Consider the following 23,270-nt stretch of genomic DNA (forward strand, 5'->3'; position numbering starts at 1 on the left):
AGTCTCGTGTGATGATGAATGAATACGTTGATATTTTGATGTCAGACATTGAACACATGAGTTGTCAGTCAGGTAAGTTACAAGTTTACTCTCTATATAATACTGCTGTTTATAACAACTGTATGTACAACCATACATTTTTATACAACTCACCTGTTTTAATTATATTAAGGCAGAAAGTTAGGAATAATTGAGGGTGTGGGTGTTGTCTTTATAAAGAAGTTAGAAGAGTGCACATAAAAAAGTTAATTCGAATGAAAATGTCTGCTCTACTCTTATTTTATTTATATGGCTAAGATGCAGAAACGACACAATCCACTCAGCAAGCACAAAATAAAAAATACTGTGTGTAAATGCGCTTAAGGACAAGTGTGTTCCGTTTAAAAGATTAACTGAAGTTTGCTCACTTGTCATGGAGATAGTTTGGTTGAAAGCTCTGGAAAGAAAGTGAATGTTTTATATTCAAGATGGACATTTGGTCTTTTTTTAAGAAACATGATCTCGTTCATTTTATATATTTGCAACACATTTTCTCCACAGTCAGGATTAGACGTCATAATTCGGCTTCTTGTGTAACGTCACCATAGAAACACAAACAATCGAACAGACATTTTCTTTTTTCGTGACCTTGATTCCAGGACCCCATAAAGAAAAACATCACCACAAATGGGATTCATTAAAAACTGCTTTTCCTGCCGCCGCTGGTTGTGCTGAATCCATTTCAGCCTCGTGAGTTTCATCACAGCAGCTGCAGAAGGCACACCTGCACCACATGACAGAAAATTGCCTGCGTGACACATGACGTGATTGTAACGTTAACAGACATTAGCAGCTCGGCTCCTCTGCAGACTGTCAGGTTAGATGAGAACGCTGCTGGATGCCCTTGGGACTCCCGCTGAAAGCTCTACTCTATCTGTGTTTCAAACACTATCGACAGCCTCAGCAGAAGACCGTGGACCAAGGTCCTTGAGGAAAGATGGAGCTCACACACACACACACACACACACACACACACACACACACACACACACACACACACACACACACACACACACACAAACAAACACACAGACACACATACTAACACAATACACACTCATGCACCAATTGATATGTCTTGATCCGAGTTGTTTCATCTCGGCTCTGGGGGACTTTATCGCTGGTTATCTCTTTGGTGCTCTCCGTCTCCTGGATCAAGCAGGTTTTTTGCCTGCACTCAGCCACCTGTCTGAACACTCCCCCTGATGAGATTACTCCCACTGGGACTTCGGCTGTGTTGTGCTGAGCACGTGCTTTGATGTGATACCCTCTTAATGCAGCGAATGAGGGCGGACAGATGTCTCTGTGTGTGTTTGTGTGTGTGGCCTATACTGTTAAAAAAAAACAACGAAACCGGGGGATTTATTTGAAATGCAACGCCTGTTGATTTCTACATACTCAAAATATACAGTGACGGGAGCAAATGTAAATTATTAGTGTCTAATGTGCACATTCAGTGAAGATGCTCAATTGTCACACAAGGAAACTCACTGCATCTCATTACACTTCAAAGCCATTCAAAGATAAGAGCATGTCTGCTAATCAAAGATACTGATTAGTAAAATACTTTCTGAATACTTAGTGATTGGAGGTTCATGCACATGGCACAGTGGTTATAAGCACTTAAAGAGTCCATGTATTCACCTGTAGTGTAATGAGCAATGCAAATGGGACAATCACAAAACGTTTTTTTTTTCATGCATTTCGGATCTTAAAAGCATTTTTACGCAAATCATATTTTAAAGCGTTTGATTTGATATTCAACTCAAATTTAAAGACGTGTTAGTCGGGCCTCGCAAATCAGATTTCAGACTGTGATCTGTGTGTGTGTGTGTGTGTGTGTCTGTTGGCGTTGAAATGAGACCGATCTAATTTGCTTTTTCGCTCCAAAACCATTCGACACAGCGTCTGAGGAATCACTTGTGAAGTAAACCTTTAAAACAGCACAGCTTTCTCAGTTTTATCTGCAAATAATGAGTTGGAAACTTTCAGTGAAAGAGGATTTTGTTAAAAGCAATGTGCTGTAAATAGATGTTTATTTTTATTTTTTTGAAAGGAGTATAATCTAGGAGTGGGAGTGTACTGTATGTATGTCAAGTAACCGTCACAGTGTCAACACAGTGGGTGGTCGTTCATGCATGTATGTTTTTATATAATGTGAGACGCGTGTTTGTGTCTGTAACATGTGTGTATTTACAGCAACCCCCCTCCCCGCTGCTTCCTCTCCTCCCACACAGGATTTTTTTTCTTCCCTTTATGCCCATAAATATAAATCCACACTGAGAGCGTATTTGTCTCTTCTTGGGCCGCGTTTGACTGGCAAGCAGGGTAATAACCTCCGGAGCTCGGAGGGATTAGTGGCAGAATGCAAATGACGGATGTGAAACGTACTGTATGCATGCACCACGTTTGCAGGTCGTTGCTTATTTCCCCCCATGCTGGGTGTTCAGAGGTGTGGAGAAGAGATCAGGAATCAGCCGTGAAAGCGGCTGACACCCCGAATGAAAAGCAAAGGCCTGATGAATTGACAGAGATATGGATGAAGATAGATGGAGATATTAATTGGTGGGAATTACTGTTCTGTGCCAGGGCTGAAAGATGTCCTCCGACGTGTTGGCAGCGTCTGTCACAGGCGGACTAATGCCGCACCTGGATGCAATTTCCTTGTCAATTTGCAAAGTGAAAGGACACATGATTGAGTCACAGATACCGGTTGTTCATCGGCCATCGGTTTACTGTGTTGCATGAGCCGGACTAATGAGAGAGCCGCAAGGTGTAAATAATGGAAATCACCCGCAGTTCTTCTTAACAGCTTGGATGGTTTAATCAGCCTGCCACCATTATTCACACACATAGTGACATATTAATGTATTAACCGTTAACCCAGTCCGCTCTCACCAAATGCCGTGTGAATGACAATTTGTAAGTCATTTAACGTGCAATTACAACTGTTATTTCTTTCGCCATTCAGGAGGATAGGAGGATGGGTCAAACTAAAACGCCCGGTGTTCGTGTCCCAAAGTGTTGTCGAGTTATTTTGAAGTTGTGTTAGTGTTGTTTGTGTCGTGTTTTACTCGGTTTACGTACTAATTTTAAGCCCAACCATGATGTTTTCCCAAGTGTTTTTGTTGCCTAAACCCAACTTGCACGTGGCATAAAATCACATGCAAAAAAAAGCCTAAAATGCGTTATCACGACACGCGGAATGTCCTTAAAATGTGCTATTTATGCGGCCTTCTCCGGTTCTAAAAAGTGAAGCCGATGCTGAAGTGCTTTAAACCTGCATTCTTTCTAATGGCCAGCAGGGGGCTGCAAGTCTTTTTTTAGTTTCAGCTGTTTCTCTTTGTTAATGCAGTTGGTGTTTCTTTCATTTCGTCGTGACTTTCCAGCCTGCTCTGCTTGACGTATTAAAATCGTGTTAAAAGTTTTGTTTCGACTGATGCAGAAGCAGTTTGGTCACAGATGATTTGGCCTCTTTGGAGCTATTTTGAGAATCAAGGTGCTGATTACCAAACCTCTCTCGTAGCAGCTCATAAATGCTGCTACTTAGTTCTAATCTTGACTTAATGATTGAGCTAAATCTGTGTTTATAGTGATTATAGGTTAAAAAGTTAAAGCCAGGTTGACATTGTTTGTCTGCCTCCTGCAGGTTTATTATACTGTATGAAAATCACAAATACTGCACAATGCTGCATGCATATAATGTATTGATATTTATTCAAAAATAATAATAAATATTAATAATTGTTCTTCTTATTAATATCATCAGTATTATTGTCGTAGTAGTAGTAGTATTGCTGTTTTAAAAAAATAAAAAAATAAAATAAAATAAAATAATAATATTAATAACAAATAAAACAAAAATGTATTCATGTATAATAATAATAATAATAATATAAATGTTTATGTAGCACAATTCATGCATTCAATGCAACAAAAAGATAATATGATAATAATAAGGAAAATAATTTGATGTGTCTACATTCTTTGTCATAATACTGCTTCCACTGGCTCTTTGAGTTTCTGTTCTTAACATTTCTCAGACATGTTGTCAGGCCTTCTTTAAATATAAATGGCTTTTATGCTCATTTAAGGTCTTTATTGAGGCTAGATCTGTGCATTGCTACTCCTGTTGTCTCCTTTGGGAACACAAGGAGACTCAAACTTGCGGTAAGAACTTTAAGCCCAATTAGTTTTTTTCTGTGGAGGCAGCCTGTGCTGTAGAAAAATGTTATAAATAATTAAAGTTCAATTTCCTCAGTTCACCGTCCCGAATGATGGGTATTTTACCTTGAGGCTGTCAGCACTAAAACAAATAGAACAAGATGCTTGTTTATCCTTTCCTACCACAGACTGTATTTAAGAAGTGGACGTAATCACCCGTTGGTTTGTGGACTGCCGTTTGGAAGCCTTGAGTTCGACATTTTTGGCCGTAATGATGAATCCCACTGCTCTTTTTGGCAAGACCCGCCCTGCGTAGCTGGTTGAGGCACAGGCGACGATTGGTTACGGTTAGGCATTGACCGCGAGGATAGCTCATTGGTCAGAGGATGAGATCGGAACAAATCAGGTTACCAGTACATCGGTGAGCGTATCCGAGTGCTTAAATGCTGCACAGGGCGGATCATGTCAAGAGGAGCAGTGGGATTAACGAGTTAGTTTGGTTTTTGTCCGTCGCCATCTTGCTTTTTTGCAACCAGAATTGACATGAGAGGGCGGAGCTAAGTACAACCAAAGACAATTTTAGGCGACTCGAATGTTACAATTAACTTTCATTAAGTAAAAACACACTGAAAGGATTAAAGTTGTAAGACGAAAACATGGACAACACCCACCCCGAATAACGCCATGATAGAAACCTGTCAATCACAAGGTAGTCCTGTCCTAAAGCATCCCCTGCTTTATGGTCTGTTTGACTCTAAATGAACATCATTCTGTCTTGAAGAAGACTTGAAACTAGAGATTGAGACCATAAACTCATGTTTACAATGTTTACTGAGGGAATAAATCAAGACTTTTATTATACTTTCTGTTACATTAGAAAGAATGCAGGTTTAAGGCACTTTTCAGAACCAGAGGGTTGCCGCCTGCTTCAAGCCAACGGCAGTACTATTTCTTTGCCTGGATACACACTTCTTTGCGTCTTAATTTTCTTCTTTACACAATAAAGACGCGTAGGTAGAAGTAGAGCCATTCTTTTCTGCCGCCCACATCTCATCTCTTTGCATATGCAAGCATATCTGTTTGGCTCTAAGCGAGAGAGTTCAGCGTAATTACATTTCACTGTGTCGTTTTACACAACTGCAGACATCAATTGGCTCACACACAAACATGTTCGGTGAACAATAGGTCGGCTTGCATGCTTTCACGGTTACTTAATTGTTTTGTGTCCACTCATGTAAAACCCCCTTGTTGAATTGATATATTAATTAAATCTTTTAGTTAACAGCGTTAATTAGTACTTAGTACTTAATCGTTATGTACAAAAGGTATTAAGTCACCACATTCAGTCACACTAATTATGACCCAGGTGTGACTCATTCATTTTTCACTCTCAGGCTTTGTGGATTTATATTATTCATTCATGACGGTTAAAGCGTGAGATGATTGTTTTTATAATTTACAATTTTAGCTGTTTGATATTAATGTCATGGGGTATTTGTAAGCATCACCAGTCATTGTTACCATGCGATCGATATTAGTGCAGTCTGACCTGAAGAGTGCTGTGAATCTGGGACGGAAATGTCATTGAATCAGTTCATTAGTCCAAATCCAAATATATCTCCTCAACTGTTGGATTAATTGCCATGAAATTGGATACAGACATTTATGACCCTCAGGTGTGGAAGAAGTATTCAGATGATTTAGTAAAAAAAAAACACTCAAAATTTTACTTAAAGCTCCTTCAAAGAACTTTCATTTTCTATTGATTTGGCGGTCCCTGTGGACGTAAGAGCACCAGAGTCCCTTTAGAAAACCTCTCATTTTACTGCAGCAGGGTCTGACAGTCTGCCCCTCTCAGTCCTGGTTCTGGTTCTCCCGTGACTCCCGTGACTCCCGTGACTCCCTTCCCTCCAGCGGGTCCAGCAATACGTCCTGGGTCTCCAGCAGTGTGGTGTCGGTGTTGGCTCCCAGAGAGGAGAAGCTCTGCTCCTGGAGGAGGAGGAGGAGGAGGAGACGCTGCTGCTGCTGCTGCCGGGAGCTGAGCTCTCCTCCTCCCTCCGGAGCTCCGACTGCAGGTCCAAGGCTGCAGGTGAAGCCGGATCTGGGTCTGTCCACGGTGGACCGGTCTCTGCTGGAGGATCTGGGTCTGTCCACGGTAGACTGGTTGGAGGCCCTGCTGGAGGCTGAAGGAGTTTCTGGTGAACCTGCATGATGTCATCTGGTTTCACCAGAATCCGACCCGGTGGCTCCGATGACGAGCTTTAAGAATAACTCTATAGAAATAGACCATCTTCTCTCTGACGGTCTCGTTTACTGATGAAGATCATATAGAGGCATCGGTATTCAATTTAAACAATAAAAAAATTCCACAAAGTAACTTTTAAGTAAAAGTACCAGCCCGCTCTCACCAATTGGCATATGTATGAATATCAGGACAATTTGTACGTCACTTTGTGTGCAATAAGACCCCACGTAGTGTGTTCTCACTGCAATGTAAATGCGACTGCAAGAAGATGCTACGACGACTGAAAAAAGGAGGACACTTACGTATATTGCGAGGGAGTGGAGGTGGATGGGTCAAACTAATTCAAAACTTGCAACCCAAGGTCCATCCTTCACATCCCAAAGTGCACGCTGTGCTTGTGCAGTCAATACATTGCAATGCCAACAATTCTCAGCACTATCTTTCTGTGACACCGAATCAAAACCCCAGTTTGGATTTGTTGTGAAGAATGAGAATCCGCATTCTCCTTCAGGAGACCACAGTCGAGGTCACACAGTAGTTTTGGTCCTGAATACATCACATTCAGGTTTCAAAGTTGATTTGTTGTAACAACAGAGCTGTGCAACGAAATGTATTTTGTAATCACATTTTGCCACTTAAGAAAATACACACAAGACAAATATTATATGGTGAAGGATGAATTCAGGAGTCTCACAGCCTGAGGATACATTCTCTTCTCTGTTCTGTTGTTACTCTGCATAAACATTATATCTAAATATTTAGAGGTTTTATAATATGTGACATACAAAAATATTGTTACTAAAACCCTTTGCTTTATAATCCCATTGTGTTTTGAAGATACTGACAGCCTCACGACAGATATAATATGCGGTTATTCCAAAACACTTCTATTTTATAATATATTTTATCATATTACCTTTTCCACTAGAATGCTTTTACATAATTTATTTAGTATTTGATCTTGTGTTTTCCTTTGTTATTAATTCTGCAGTGCTGGTTTCTGTCTTTACCAAAGACTTTGTTGGTGTCTATATTCATCTATTTTTGTTTTATTGTGCATGAATCTCAATTTTGTCAGCGAGGCGACTCTTAAATTCCTCGCGAGTCAGCGTTGAGTAAAACATCTATTTCCCATCAGAGCTGTTGATATTCATCTTCATGACTCTGATTTCTCAGTGATCGTTGGCGTCATGCTGTTGTGAAAATGTGCTTTCAGTCGGCTTATGTGCCTCACACACAGCTGTGTTTTTGGAAAGTAACATCTTGACTGCAAATTATTGAACATTAGTCATGATGTGATATTCTGGTCTGCAGATTATTAATGGACAGAAAATGGAAGGAACTGTCGCGCAAAACAACTCTTTCAGGTGGTTTGGCGTTTAAGATGCAATTTATTATCATTTGTGAGATTGGTTGTGTGCGTTTGAATGAGTGTGTGTGCGTTTCAGTGTCTGTCCATGGCTAATCTTACATTCTGCTGTACCAAACTGCGTAATAATTCCAGTTATAGCTGCATGCTCAAGGACCTGTCATTGTTGCGGTGACTCACACTTTCTCGAAACACATTTCATTGCCTGTTTTATGCTGCCATTGACTTCCTGCTGACTCCTCACTCACTACTCCCGTAGGGGTCGTTAGTGAGACACAGTGGGGGAAAACGGTTTGCTCACTTTAATTGTTTTGGACAATGTGTTTGGCTATCAGCTAACAGCTAACGGAGCTACCAGTGCACAAGCAGCTAAGTTGCCGCTGCTAACAGCTAACGGAACTACACACACAGCTGACTGAGACCAAAGACGTCGTTATTCTGTGCGTTTTTATTGGTTATCAACTTTCCGTTTGACTTGAAGTTGGTTGTATAGAAGTCTATGAGAAAATGACTCTACTTCTCTCTTGATTTATTACCTCAGTAAACATTGTAAACATGAGTTTATGGTCTCAATCTCTAGTTTCAAGTCTTCTTCAATACAGCATGATGTTCATTTAGTAAATGATGGTCCATTTAGAGTCAAACAGACCATAAAGCAGGTTTAACAGCACTTCAGCAATGTCAAAACTTTCAAATACTATTACTGAAATTTGGTTATAATAATCATCCACTTAGAGATCAATTGGACCCGGACAGTCCACCATGTGGTTTCATCTGTTATATAAAAAAAATGATAATCAAGATGTGACGAAGAGATAAGAAGTTTCTGCCTTCTGCATCCCTGTAAACATCATGAATGCACATAACCGACCCTTCTTTTGATGGTGAGGCTGTAGCCGTGGATTTACAGCCAATAATGTCCGAGGAGAAAATCACTGGTTGCCTTGAAACAGTAAAGTCTGAACATTTTAACTTTTCCCAAAATAGCATCATGTTAAAAGCGTGAGCTGAAATTATTGCAGTTGCATAAGCAGAAATTCTACCAGGCAAACAGCTCTAAATAATTTGCCAGTCTTGTGGAAAGCCTTTCTCGTACGCTCGCACTGCAGTTATCCTTGTAGCCTGTTTTGTCATTTAGTGGAGATACTCATAGGAGACTCATATTGCAGCTTCAAACAAGGGGAAAGCCAGCCAGACTCCTGTTTATGACTGCATGGAGACCAGAGTGCAGCGCAGCACACTTTGTGTATCTGACTGAGCACGTCAGTCCATCTACATCCCAGCCATTTATAAAGTACTTTAACATGAGCCCTATAAAACCTTTGTTCTTCACAAGATGATTTCTGTCATCATGTCTGTCATCACCTCTTTTTTTTCTCCTTCTGTGTATTTGTAGAGGCTGAGGACATCAAAGCTGCCGCCACCCTTGGGGCGCCACTGTACGCTTACTTTGTTTGTGTGTGTGTGTGTGTGTGTGTGAATCGGCGGTAGAGATGTGTTGTGTGTGGCGGTGGATGTGTCAGGTTTGGGGATTACATAAATGATGAGCAGGAAGGTGTTTTGCTTCATGTTAATGCCATTTAATGAGCCTCCTGCTTCATTCATCGTCCCAGACTGTATATTTCATGACAATGATGGCAGATTGTGCCAATTACTGCATATAATGTACATATAAGTGGAACGAACCACATGCTGTATACATATGTTTGTATTATGATTCAACAATATGCATTATGTATGAATAAGCATGCTCAGTAAGAAAAAATATCTAGAGGAAGCAGCTGTTCCTTGTAAAACCTTTATTGGTTAAACTACAGCTACAGACACTTTGCTGGAACGTGGATCAGCTGTAATGTGCCTACAGGTGCATCCACATGTGTTTTTATGCGCTTTTTCAATTTGCATATAAAAACAGCTGGGTGGAAACATGGGAATTAAAGAGAAAAGAGAAAAAAAGCATTATCACTCGGCTGAGGAGGAAAAGTTGATGTCTGTGGAGCGATGAAGAGACTGTAACCTTCCACAATTTAATACATGAAACAAACTTAAATATCATATTCATAACACACTTTACTAAATGGCTCCTCCTAGAATTAGCAACACCAATTTATCAACTAAGCCTGAAATCTGTATAATGCTTGTGGATGGAAACACACGTTAATTAGCATTTTCTATTGCCGATATTTTCGCTGATTCGGGTGAAATTTGTGCTTCATTTCAGTGGAAACCTAGTTGACGATGCTATTTGCTAGTATAAAGTGGTGTCATAGGCAAAATGAAGCGACCAAAATATACGGTGGTTTGCCCATTCTGCTTGTTGACCTCATGGACTGTATTTAAGAAGTGGACGGAGTCATCGTGACATCACCCATTGGTTTGTGGACTGCCGTTTTAAAGCCTTGAGTTCGGCATTTTGGCCGTCGCCATCTTGGTTTTTGGCAACCAGAAGTGACACAAGAAGGTGGAGCTACACCCGAACGCTGAATAAGACATTTGCAGCTGACCAACATGTTATAATGAGACTTTCATGAAGTGAAAACACACTGTGAAAGGGTTAAAGTTGTAAGACGAAAACACGGTCAACTCCAAGGCCGCAAAACGCAGTGGCAGCGACCTGTCAATCACAGTAGCCCCGCCCTAAAGCATACCCTGCTTTATGGTCTGTTTGACTCTAAATGGACCATAATGTACTAAATGAACATCATGCTGTATTGAAGAAGACTTGAAACTAGAGATTGAGACCATAATATAATATATTCTATACAACCAGAGGATGTCCCATGTGGTTTTGTCATATAAATCTAAGCAAATGATTTTCTTTGCAGCCTTGAAACGTCCCTGTGGACTCATAGAGCCAACTGACACCAGGTGACCACCAGGCTTGCGGAGAGCGTGCAGGTATATCCGTGTGAATGTCGGCAGCAGTGCGCACATCCCAGTATGTTTCTAAACAGTGACACACACTCTGGGGGTCGAGTTGTTTGTAGGGTGAATATCTGTAGGAAGTGTGGCATCATGAATGCAGCATGACTCAAGTCCAGGTCCAGAGGGAGAGTGGAACATGACTGAAGTCAAGCGTGTGCAGAGAGCAGCCTGGGTTGTGCACAAGAACAACCTCTGCATGTGGAATCAGTTCCAGGCAGAAAGGAGGAGGAGGAGGAAGAGGAGGAAGCACCAGTGCAGCAAGCTTCTGGTATTTTAACCACACACTAGATTTCATGTGGTGCACGTACATAGTGTATGTGCATGTGTGTGTGCGCAATCTGGTAGATGGTGGGATGCGATTGCCGTGTGCACGAGGGAGGACGGGAGCCGCGAGACACTGATTGGTTGTTCTCCCTCGTAAGGGTGTGGCGAGAATATGAATGACTGCTCCTGCCTTTTTCGCGCTGCCAGGTTTTGGGGGACAGTTACCGAGGAGGGATGGGGTGTTTGAGATTGTGCGCGCGGAGAGGAGCGCATCTGCGTTTGTGAGGAAAAGAAAAGGGGGAGGGGGGGAGTGTTGGGAACACAGACAGAGAGAGAGAGAGAGAGAGAGAGAGAGAGAGAGAGAGAGAGAGAGAGAGAGAGAGAGAGAACAGGAGCTTGTGTTGAGAAAGAGGGGAGGGAGCTCTAGGCAGCGACGCCGGACTATCCCTCAAACACTGCAGTCTTTCTCAGCTTCTCTGAGGAAGCTGACTCGCACGTTCTTCTCGCGCGGCGTTTGGCCATGACCCCGGTGGACACCTTGATCTCCCTTCCCACTTCAGAGAAGAGGAGGCGAAAACAGCCGTAGCGGAGGAAAGAAGGGGGGACGCCGCACACTTTTGCCTCGCTGATGAGGAGAGTCTGGAAATTACTTAACCGCCGTCAGCGCAGAGGGGGAGCGAGGAGTGAGGCGCAGGAGGAGAATCAGAGGGAGAGGGAGAGGGAGGCGGATTGCTGGATGTGTGAAGAGCAGGTTGTGGAGGGAGAGGCAGAGTAACCTCTAGACACTTTTCAGAGACAACTTGGGGCAGACGCAAAGGCAGCCGAGGGGGAGGGGGAGGGGGGGGGGGGGGCAAGGCAGGAATTAAAGAAGCCAAAGTATGGTCCGCTCACGCGCGCTATTTATCGCTTCATCTGTCATTACAACCTTCTCCATACATTCATAACACCATCATTCCCTCTCATTTTTCCTATTTTCTTTGCATGTCAGCAAAAAGCACACATCGGCAGCGTCAACACACGTGCCCCGAAACACTCATTTCATTCTCACTGGACGTGTCACTGAGTAGCAGAAGTTGATTGGCCCGGATCAGGGGTTGCCATTACCTCCGATCCGTAGAGAGAGAGAGAGAGAGAGCGAGAGAGAGAGCGAGAGAGAGCGAGAGAGAGAGAGAGAGAGAGAGAGAGAGAGAGAGAGAGGAGAGAGAGAGAGAGAGAGAGAGAGAGAGAGAGAGAGAGAGAGAGAGAGGGCACCTGCTGGGAATCTCTCATGAGACCAGGCAGGAACGTTTTCTGGATCATCTTTATTTCGCGCCACCGCAAAGCAGCTTGGAGGGGCGGGGGGGGGAGGAGGAGGTCGAGTCGAGAGCCCCTCCGGTTCGTTTACCCGATTGAACCGTTGCGAGATGAAACGGCAAAACCAGAGTTTTATCTCTCGGAGCCTCGACACCTGCGTTTGAGTGATTACGGAGAGGTGGTGTGCAGATGTGTGTGTGTGTTGGGATTATGTCCTAAACACACGGAATTACACAAAGTGTTGCAGCAGGATTATGCAAAATCCCCCGCCGAATATAGTGGAACTGTAGGATTAAAGAGAGGAAGTGAATGGCAGCACGTTATCTTCCAGATTAAGTCAGATCAAGTGTGATCATACCTTTTGGGGGGGGGGGGGGGGGGAGATTAAATCTGCCTTTCCAGGGTTTGATAGGGCTTGGAATTATGTTTTGAGGCAAACTGGAGAAAACAACACCAAAAACATCCATCAGCACTCAGTGGAATAACTTCTGGTCCCTCGTTGAGGACTTTGCTCGGACCCTGAAGCGCACACAGTGACTCTTTAAAAGGCTCGTCCGGCTCCCACAATGAGACGCTCGAGCACAGACGAGACTCCGTACCGGCGCAGTCCGTCTCTGGACAGCAAATCCGACTCGCCGCCGTTCACCTCCGGGTTTCACCGCTTCAGCGGGGAGTTTGAGTACAAGCGGCCGCCATTCGCGTTCGGCTTCCACACGACGAAAGGGCCACAGGCGTCCAAGGGGCGCTACGCCCAGCAGGGGAAGAAGTATGTGGTGTTTTACCTGGACCTCTCCTTCATATTCCTCCTAGAACTGCGGCGCTGCAGGATGGCCGAGGGTTGCATGATGGCCCTGCGATACGGAATGGTCTTCTTCAACCTCCTTTTCTGGGTGAGTCCTGAATCTTATATTTTTTCTGAGTGTGTGCAAGCTTTTTTTTGTTGGGGGGGGGGTTAGCTTTCTTGACTTTTGCATGTTTGCTCATATTTGAAAAACACTTTTTTAGGGGGAGCTATGTATGAGCAACCAGGGTGATGTGAGAGGAGTGAGCAGGGAGGGGGTGGGGAGAGAAAAAGACATGTCATGCATTTAGCGAGTGACTAAGGACTCGTGTGACTTTTGACTCATGTGACTAGCCAGTATCTCAAGACTCACCTGACTAGCGAGTGACTAACGACTCACCTGACTAATGACTCACATTACTAACGAGTCACCTGACTAGCAATTAACTAAATACTGACCTGAGTAGCGAGTGACTAATGAGTCACTTGACTAGCGATTAACTAAAGACTCACCTAACTAGCGAGTGACTAACGACTCACCTGACTAATGACTCATATTACTAACGAGTCACCTGACTAGCAATTAACTAAATACTGACCTGAGTAGCGAGTGACTAATGAGTCACCTGACTAGCGATTAACTAAAGACTCACCTAACTAGCGAGTGACTAACGACTCACCTGACTAATGACTCACATTACTAACGAGTCACCTGAGTAGCGAGTGACTAATGAGTCACCTGACTAGCAATTAACTAAAGACTGACCTGACTAGCGAGTGACTAACAAGTCACCTGACTAGCGATTAACTAAAGACTCACCTACTAGCGAGTGACTAACGACTCACCTGACTAGCGATTAACTAAAGACTCACCTAACTAAAGAGTGACTAACGAGTCACATGACTAATGACTCACATTACTAACGATTCACCTGACTAGCGAGTGATTAACGAGTCACCTGACTAGCGATTAACTAGACTCACCTGACTAGCGACTGACTAACGACTCACATGACTAACGAGTCACATTACTAATGAGTCACCTGACGAGCGAGTGAATAACGACTCACCTGACTGACGAGTCACGTAAGTAATTAAAGACTTTTGCATGTTTACTCATATTTTTTGGAAAATCTTGTCGGGGTATGTGCAACCAGCGTGCTGTGAGAGGAGTGCGGATTGAGCAGGGGGGGAGGGGGGAGAAAAAGACAGGTCATGCATTTAGATCATGTGTAACAAAGCTCACTGTGTGGGTGAGTCAAGCTTTTTCTGTTCCCTATACAGTAGTTGCAAGCGTGGGTGTACACTGCTTTGTTTTGTTTTCTGTGTTAAGCTTCCCATATTTGGAGCTTGCGTAGATTCGTTAATCACAACGCTGGGATTCTTCTTCACCTACCTCTGCTTCACCCCTCCTCCTCTTCTTCCTCCTCCTACCCCCCCCCCCCCCCTTCCTCCCCACACGGCAGCGCTTTCTCAGCCCATCAACGCTGTCAATCCGCTCTATCTGGATGATCGTATCTGTTTGCCGAGGGGACGATTCCGCCGCGGCGTCTTGTCTTTCTCTGTCAATCCCACTCCAGTAGACCCCACAACAGATCGCTTTCATTTCCACCGTGAAGCCCTGTCATGGTCCACAGCTTCAGCTCCACATTTAAAGATCTCGATCTTGGCTTCATATGTGTGTGTGTGTGTTTTTTTTTTCCTGTTGCCACAGACTCTCTTTTGTGCGCAATCTTGTTGCAACTTTGTCACAGAGTTTTGAGGGGATGCCGGGCCCCCCTGTGGTTTACCTTGCTGGGATTACTTTGATTTGTCATACTTCTGTTCTTATTGGTAATGGAATGAGATGAGGCCTTGAACACTGAAATGCAATCTAGCTGCCGAGATGCAATCTCCCTCGGGACAACGAGTGACCTCTTCAACTCTTCATCTTCTCTCAGCTATAAAGCACTGTCAAAGAGGGGCCACAGTGTTTGTTATGAGCACACTCCCTGTGTGTGTGTGTGTGTGTGTGTGGTGCCACTTGGGATATATAACGACCGCATGACCACACCGAGCTTCTCCTCCTGAGAAGCCAATCGTTTTATGATCCTCCAGGTAAAAACAGAGGAGCTCTTAATATAAAAGTCTTCGTAGCAGCTGATGGTGAATGTTAGACCTCGCCACCTTTTCAAGAGAAATTTACAAGCTTTTACACGTTGGAGTGGTTCGTCGAGACCTGGACTTTTGCACATCTCATTTAAAATGTTGACTTTTAAAGGGGGTGACTTCATAGATATTGAATGTGACCTCAATATTGTGTAGACAACATTTGCGACGAGAGTTGAAAGTGCTAACATTACAATGAATGGCGATGAAAGTGTGTGTGTTTCGTGTAGCACACCGTTCTTATTAAACCTTCTTGACAACATGAGCACACCCACGGCAAAACATTCTCACTCCCAAATAATCAAATACCAATGCCTGGTCAGTGGTTATGCCCTTTAAACTGTTACGCTAAAGGGACACTTCTAGCGTCAGCTTTGGACAAACGACTCACATCACTAACGTGTGATTAACAATTAACAAGTGACTAGCAAATGACTAACAACTCGGGACAGACCCACGTGACTAGCGGTTGATTAACGACTAACGACTCAGGTGATTAGCGAGGGACTAACGACTCACATGACTAACTAGTCTCGTGACTAGCGAGAAGGACTCACCTGAGTGGGTGACTTGCGACTCATGTGACTAATGACTCACATCACTAACGAGTCACCTGATTAGCATGTGACTTTCGACTCACATGACTGACTCACATTACCAAACAGGCACCACCTTAGAGGGTAACTAACGACTCGTGTGAGCTTGAGAACTTTATGTACACAAACTTCAGATTAATCAGATGGGAAATATTTTTTTTTAATGTATCGTCATTGCTGATTTCCCTGAAATCAGAAAGTAGAGTGGGGTCGATGCAGCTTCGTCTGTTGAAACACCATCAAAGTGAAACTAAGAGCTCAGTGAAAGGAAATAACAAGTTCCATTTTGAAGACGAGGAACGTCAATAGAGGATTTTGTTAAATGGACAGCGATAATTCTTCTTTATGATCCGTTGATTCCGTATTAATGTTGCAGATCATGTCACGGTGCTAGTTTTGATCTGGACTTACAACATATGACGTCCACTTCTAGGAGGGAACCACTTGATTCTGGTATTCAGTGTTCACAAAGATCAGGTGAAAGCACTCGACTGTTTTACATCATTGTAAATTGATTATCTTAAGTTTGCGACTGCTGGTTGAACAAATTAAAAACATTAAAAACATCATCCTGGGCAGTTGTGATTACCATGTTTGAATATTTTCTAACATTTAATAGCCTAAATGATTAATTGAAAACAAACAAAGCAATTAACCAATAATGAAACAACTACTTAGTTGCAGCCCTGATGGAGAGCTGCAGGAATGAGTCCTAAAACCAGGAAATACATTTACAGATTTGCACTTTTGGTTCCTTACAAAGTGTTTTTGTAATGTGTTTTTGGTTAGATGTCTGAAATGAGGTCTGTTTAACACAAGCGTTTAGTTCTACGATATAAAAATGCCTTCCTGCGAAAATGTGAAGCTTTTACGTGTCTTAAAAAACTAACAAGGGGCTAAATGAGACAACAAAACCTTTAAACGCAGAGTAGTCCGCCTTCACAGCCTTGTTGTGTTTATATGTGACTGTGGTGTTGTTCGTACAACGTTAGCTTTTTACTTTTAAGATTAAGTATCATAAACATTTGTTTGCCACAAAGCTTATTTTCTGCAATAATCCAAAATCCAATGGAAAAATGCCATCTGCTTTTTACTGAGGTAACCAGTGTGATGCTAACGTCCTGTTGGCCTTGGAAAAAATCATAAAATCCCTGCAGCACTCTACAGTATTAATGTAAAATCCAAGATGGCGCATAGCTTCTTCCTTGCTCATGGACCGGAGAGCTGCTCAGCATCATTGTGCTCATTGCTGCCCAAAGTGGCCAAAAGCTTTATCGCAACAATAACAATGAACTTATACGTTTTGTAGGTTAACGCATGCCTGACAACAGGGAAAAACTGCCTGAATTGTCACACAAAAATTCACCATGCCTCTTCTGGGTTTGTATTGTAGAAATTAATTTGACATTTATGAGCGTTAAATGTCAGAATCCATTGCAAAGTGATATGTGCAGCACTCTGATTGTCCAGTTTTTGACAAGAGACCAAGAAGTTCCAGAGGCCGTAACAAAAAAAACAATTGAGAATTGGGAGGTTGTAGTGTGTGCAGTGACAGCTTGGGCTGAAATGACAAAAAATAAGCCTCACACAGTAAAGTCCAAAGATAAAGACAGCACAGCAGGCCTGACAGATAATAATAAGAAATACACCAGAGCATCAAGCGCTTCACACAGAAGACATCAATCATTACCATTTTAACCACTGAGTAAGATATCAACCACACCAGACGGGCAGCAACAACAAAAATAATCAGGAGCAGAATCAGTGGAGTAAATGTACATGAATTCGTCATGTTGCAGAAATGACAACTAGATTAGAAGGAGACAAACTGCACACAAACACAGAAAACCTTTAAGTGTTAATATCCGTGTTGATAGAAACCTCGACTGCGTCAACGCTGTTAATTTCACACTCTGTAGTTTGCAACATGACTCCACCTGCTGCATGAGGAGACAGTGTGCGGCATGTGACGGACAGAAGACGAACATGTACACATTAGTCTGCTCATATGTAGCACAGCTTCTCTCGAATATATAACACCGGCTGAAGACGTGGCTCTGAAAAGTTTGAGCTGAGCTGAGCTCTGGCCAGCTTGAATTCACAGCACCAACAATGGGTTGCAGCGATAACCCGGGGGCAAGGCAAATAAAACCGATTTATATTTCTCAAACCCTCTCCTGCAGCCTGATCTACTTCTCTGCTGTCCATCCTTATTCTCAGTATGTTACAAACAGCCGCTTTTTCACCAGAATTCACAGCCTCCATTGCTTCTTTATTGCATCACAACTATATTTGCTTAAATCAGATCGCAAGCAATGTCATATTTGCCCAAAGTGGAACAAAGGGTCATGTTTTCAGGTCAGTATTTTAGTGTTTAAAGCAGATCCCCCTCGCTCTATAATCCTTCCAGTTTGGCTTCACACAAACTGCCAATCATCGCTGCTGAGCAGCAGGAGGTGGAGGAGAACCAAACTGAGGTAGAAGAAGTGTTTTTTGTTATTGTTGCTTCTAAAATAAGACTGAGCAGGATGTGAACCTTCTGCTGGTGTGATTTTTTAATTAAACAGCTGTTGCATTTTTTGAGTTGGTGTTGATTGTGGATCCTTGTTTTGACACTGTTTTGTGTCATTTGTCAGCAAGGAACAGGAAGTGTAAAAACCATTAAATACCATCAAACCAGTAGGCAAAGAAACAGTATACTATTAATAAGTAGTGATGTCCTCAACCAAAGACATTTTTAGTTGAGCTAACACTCATTTAAAGGGACAGTGTGTAGGATTCAGGGTGATTTATTAGCATAAATGGAATATAATATGAATGTTTTCTTTAGTGCATAACCACCTGAAACGATTTGAAACGTATTATGCATGCCATAAAAAAAAATGCAAAAATGAATAAAGTGTACATATAGTTGTCAATCAGGAGGCTCTTCTGTTCTTTTCTATTCATTCCATGTTTGCTGATGCAGAAGGTCTTTTGTTTCCACTCACAGTGATTCCATGATAGAATCTTCTGCTTACTGTTGTATACAAAGCATCAAATAACTCATTTCAGCTGCAGCTGGGTGGAAGTAGCTTCTTCACTGCACAACGAAACACCATTTGGCAAATGTCTGGAAACGTCTAAATTACTTTTTTATTTAAAAAATAAACAAATGCACCAAATGTACTGTATATTTCTGTAGCGTGAGGAGAACGACACAGTTTTGGTTAAATTAGAAATCAAAGCAAAGTAGAGTTAGGTAGAAAAAGTGGATGAAGTTGTCCTTTTAGCTCGTGACACAGCAGCCAGAAGTGTCAGGATGTTCTGGGTCAAACTGGAGACTCGTGTCGGTGTCGCCGACTAATTTGCTCTCAAGAGCAACAGCAAGAGGTCGAGGAGTCAAACTGTGACGGGGAAGTGAGAACGGTCGTTACGATTGAGGTCAGAGCTTTGGGTCTGCAGCGACTGAGGGATGATGGGAACAAGTGATGACAGCGAGCTTCGGCTGGTTTCTTTGTTTTGTTTGGATCTAAATTAAATCTTTAAAAAACTTTCCTTAACTTAAGTTTAAAACACTCCTCAAATTGACATGTTTTATGTTTGATTAAACAGTTTATTTTGTATTTATCGTTCATACCTATTGTTTAATTATTTAAATGTTATTGTCTGCAACACTTTTTAAGGTACAGTTCATTCTTACTTTGTATTTCTCTCTTTTTTCCCCTGAGAAATAGCCAGAGGGGTATTTTTGGTTTAAATGAGCGGATTGGTTTAAACCCAGTTTCACTGATTTTATGTCCCCAAGCATCTAAGCTTTGTTTCCTGCTGCAGACCCTCATGCAAAGTTCATAGCTCAGACGACACTTCTGGTGATAATAAGGGAAGAGAAAATTGGGAGAAAACACAAATCAAGTGCTAATTATGCACCGGAGTTTGTCTAAGTAAGTAAAAAAAGAAACAAATTCATCAAAATCTATTATTTCACATTTTCTTGTTCGATTTTCGCACATTTTTAAACCATCAAAAAAGCCCACAGTACATAGTACATTTATATGTAGTACATTAGTTATATCATACACGTTTCTCAGAATGTATTCATTCCATGATTTCATGACATTAAAAGATGCATCAACTAGCAGATCGTCATGGAAACAAGTCTATTTCGAGGCCCTGGGTGAAAAGAAATCACAAAGTCCTTCCAAGTTCGTTTTTCTACCGATGTGTGTGTGTGTGTGTGTGTGTGTGTGTGTGTGTGTGTGTGTGTCATTGTGTGTTTGCTCACATACTACACGTCTAATAGACTCAAAGTGGAATACAATGACTCTTCTCTCACTCTTGTGTTAATTCCCGTCGCTGTAAGTGTGTGAAAGAAGCTCAGCACTCTGACCTCGTACATTAACGTCTGTGTGGCTGAGAGCAGCCGAGTATCGCACCAGACAAACAAAGCCTCAAAACTAAAATAAAAAATGAAACTAAAATTAGAAAAATGAAAACGGAGCGAAATGGTCTTCATGAGCTCCAGGACAAACGCTGATTATCTCCCTAAATGTAGCAGCAATGACTCCACCGTAAAATTGCAACAGTGGGCAACCAAAAAAAAAAAAATGCGACGATGCACAACACTAATCGTCTATGGCAGAAAAAAACACTGCAGAGCTGCAAAGAAGCGCCCCGCGGCTGCAAACCAAAATAAGACTCTCATTTACAGCCACTTTTTAATTAATCTTGTTAGCACAAACGTGGCTTTTCCACACCGCCAGGAAGGGGAGGAGGAGGAGGAGGAGGAGGAGGAGGAGGAGGGTGAGGCAGCGGGTGAGTCGTGGGTCAGGAAGAGATGGGATGAGCGGGAGGAAGAGACTTGAGACGTGTCCTCTGAACTTGTTTTTACTTGTCATCGTAATGTAGGTCCGGCGGAGAGGGATCCATAGATTGCCAGAGCTGTGAATGGGTTGCATCTGTCTCCACCGATTTAGCCGGATCAATAGAAATCGTCTTTCTGCTGATTTGAGATCTGTCGGCCCCTGCCCGGCCTACACACAGTCCATCGATTGGCAGCAGGACGGGGGGTGGGGTGGGGTGGGGGGGGTGGGGTGGTATTGGTCCATGTAATGGTTCTGCAGTTTGCTTTTGCTGACTTCGTTTGTGTGACACTCCTGCCTGTGGGCTGTGTGCACACACGTTTGATTGCGGGGGAAACATCTGGAAATGAGGAGAGGAGGAAAACACCGGGGATGTCTTCATTTTTCTACACATCATTACTGTGTTTAGAGATGACGACATGTTTTTGCATCTTAAACACCGGCAGCCGTTTTTTTTATCAGATGCTGGGATACGTAGTTTGTGCTGAATACATTAGAATATTCACAATTAAATGTGTCCCAAGTTTATTCCCTGAAGAAAAAAATCCCTTTAAATAAAGCTCTCCAGGGTTTTTTATTGGCTCAGGAGGAAGAGGCTTTTGGTCGGGGGCCTCAGTGAGGCGGCTCTGACTTTATCACTGCTGCCAGTTTAATACTCAACCCCCTTTGATTCCAGCTCTCAGCTCTCATAGACATAACACTGACCTACTTGAAGCCTTCTTTAGCTTCTTAAAATCCAATTCTTCGTCATGTTTTCCGTGGTTATGAAAGTAAAGTCACATGAATTTGTCAGTATGAAGTCATGGCTTCATTTGTTCCCAGCAGTGATATTTATAAGAGTTTTATTTTCTTAAGATATGGAGGGATTAGGGCTAATACGTTTTCAGACTGAGTCCTCCATCATGATTAATCAGACGTTTGTCCTTTGACCTCTGTAATAGTAGCAGAAAATACTTGAACTGAATTACTTTCAAGACAAAACATGGTCCTGATGTTGTGCCTTACTTCTACATCTCATTAAAATACATAAATTCACCTAAAATCAATGAAAGATTTCAATGAAATTTCAGATAAAAGTGCTTTTCTATTCATGTTTTAATGCGGCCAAGATATGCGCGGCTAAGCATGTTGTCATTCTATGAAGTTGTTTCAAATATTCATGTCAAGGCATATGGAAAAGCCCCTTGATAGCAGAAAGTATGTCGGAATCCATTCAGTGAATGAACCTGATATAAAGCTGATCTCAGGTCTGTTTTGGCAGCCCTGCCTTGTGTTGTTTTTCTCCCGCATATTTCCCCCCCGACGCTGCGACGTTACTTTGAATTGTTTGCCAACTCTTTTTTTTCCAAGAGCCGAACAATGTTGCAGCAGTGATGCTACTAACAACACGACTCACGTCGCAGTCCATTTCTAATTGTCCTCTTCAAAAGAGTATTTTTAAAAGCGTTTCCATTTTACACAGTTTATTGGAATTCACCAAAAGGCGATTTCATGACGATAAAACACTGTGTGCTTCTGTCAACATCGCTTATTCAAATTGGCAAACATACTAATGTCTAATGGATAGATACATTTTTCTGGGACCAACGACAGAACGGAGATATCACTGATTGTTTTGGGCAAAACTAAATCAAATAAACAAGAAATGGGATAACTTGAATACATGTTGCCTTGAAGACGAGCAAACTGGCAACTCTGTCTGATTATCAAGCTAAGTGGCATTGAGCACGGTGGATTAAGCAAATTAAATATGTGTTAATCAGTGAGCGGATTTCGTCGCCTTTAGATGGAGACAGGCTCGCCGTGAGTGTAAACTGTACAGCACACTCGTGTTTACAACTAGTCTGTAGAACCGTAACGCTGCCGCTGCTCACATAATGTGCTCCGTAGCAGTAAACATGTTTGTGTTTACTCACTGAGTCACCCATCTGAGAGGACTCTTTGTCAGCTACACTGTACTCGTGAAGAAGAGCCTTTGCTTCTCTCCAGCACTCCCAGATTAGCTCGAGGGGGGGGGGGCTGAATAAAGTACTTAGTGAGAGATGTGCTCACTATTTCCTGTTTTTTCCTTACTGAATGATTTTCTCACTGCTCTCTGCTCTGTGGGCATAGCTGGCCTCGTCTTCCCATGGCAACAAAGGACGTCTCTTAAAAACAGGTGAAAATACTTTGTGATGCTGCAAGAGAAAAGAAAGCCAATGCAGTCCACCCATTACTAGAGAACATACGTGCTCGTTGTACCTCTGAAGATCCAGTAATCACAGTTGACAGATTTTACACGACACATGTAAAATATTCATAAAGGGCAGTTGACGGTTGGATGTGTCAAAGCGATGTGCAGCACCGTTGTGATGGCTCCCTCCTCTACCAGGAGGAACTTTTTCAAACCTCTAAGATCTTTGTTCTAAGAACCTCCGCGTTTCATTGTGTCTGCCTCTCAAGAACTAGGAACGGTTGAAGTTCTTAGAATGCCATTTTAAGGACTTTTTAAAAGTTCCTATTTCAGAGCAGGTACTCGTTCCACCACAGGAGGAGCGGTTGACGGTGCAGACAGACAATGTGCGTACATTGAGCATCACAACCCTCAGACTGAAGAGAACAGGTG

At 42.5% G+C, this 23,270-nt stretch overlaps 1 protein-coding gene across 3 annotated transcripts in view; it reads left to right on the forward strand.

Annotated features, from left to right (window-relative positions):
• The window catches only part of tspan4a (tetraspanin 4a), a gene marked incomplete at its 5' end in the record, with an annotated part of 116,465 nt that overhangs the window by 11,310 nt on the left and 81,885 nt on the right, over nt 1-23,270 (forward strand). The window contains 2 exons of one of the 3 annotated variants that reach the window (XM_079162077.1): nt 10,643-10,715; nt 13,110-13,189. In XM_079162077.1, the coding sequence (XP_079018203.1) occupies nt 13,127-13,189 (63 nt within the window). Of the gene's footprint in view, nt 1-10,642; nt 10,716-12,865; nt 13,190-23,270 lie in introns of those variants that run through there. The other 2 variants (XM_079162076.1, XM_079162075.1) reach the window with 2 other exon arrangements.

This window comes from Pholis gunnellus (genome assembly GCF_910591455.1).
Source record: "Pholis gunnellus genome assembly, chromosome: 1".
NCBI lineage: Eukaryota > Metazoa > Chordata > Actinopteri > Perciformes > Pholidae > Pholis > Pholis gunnellus.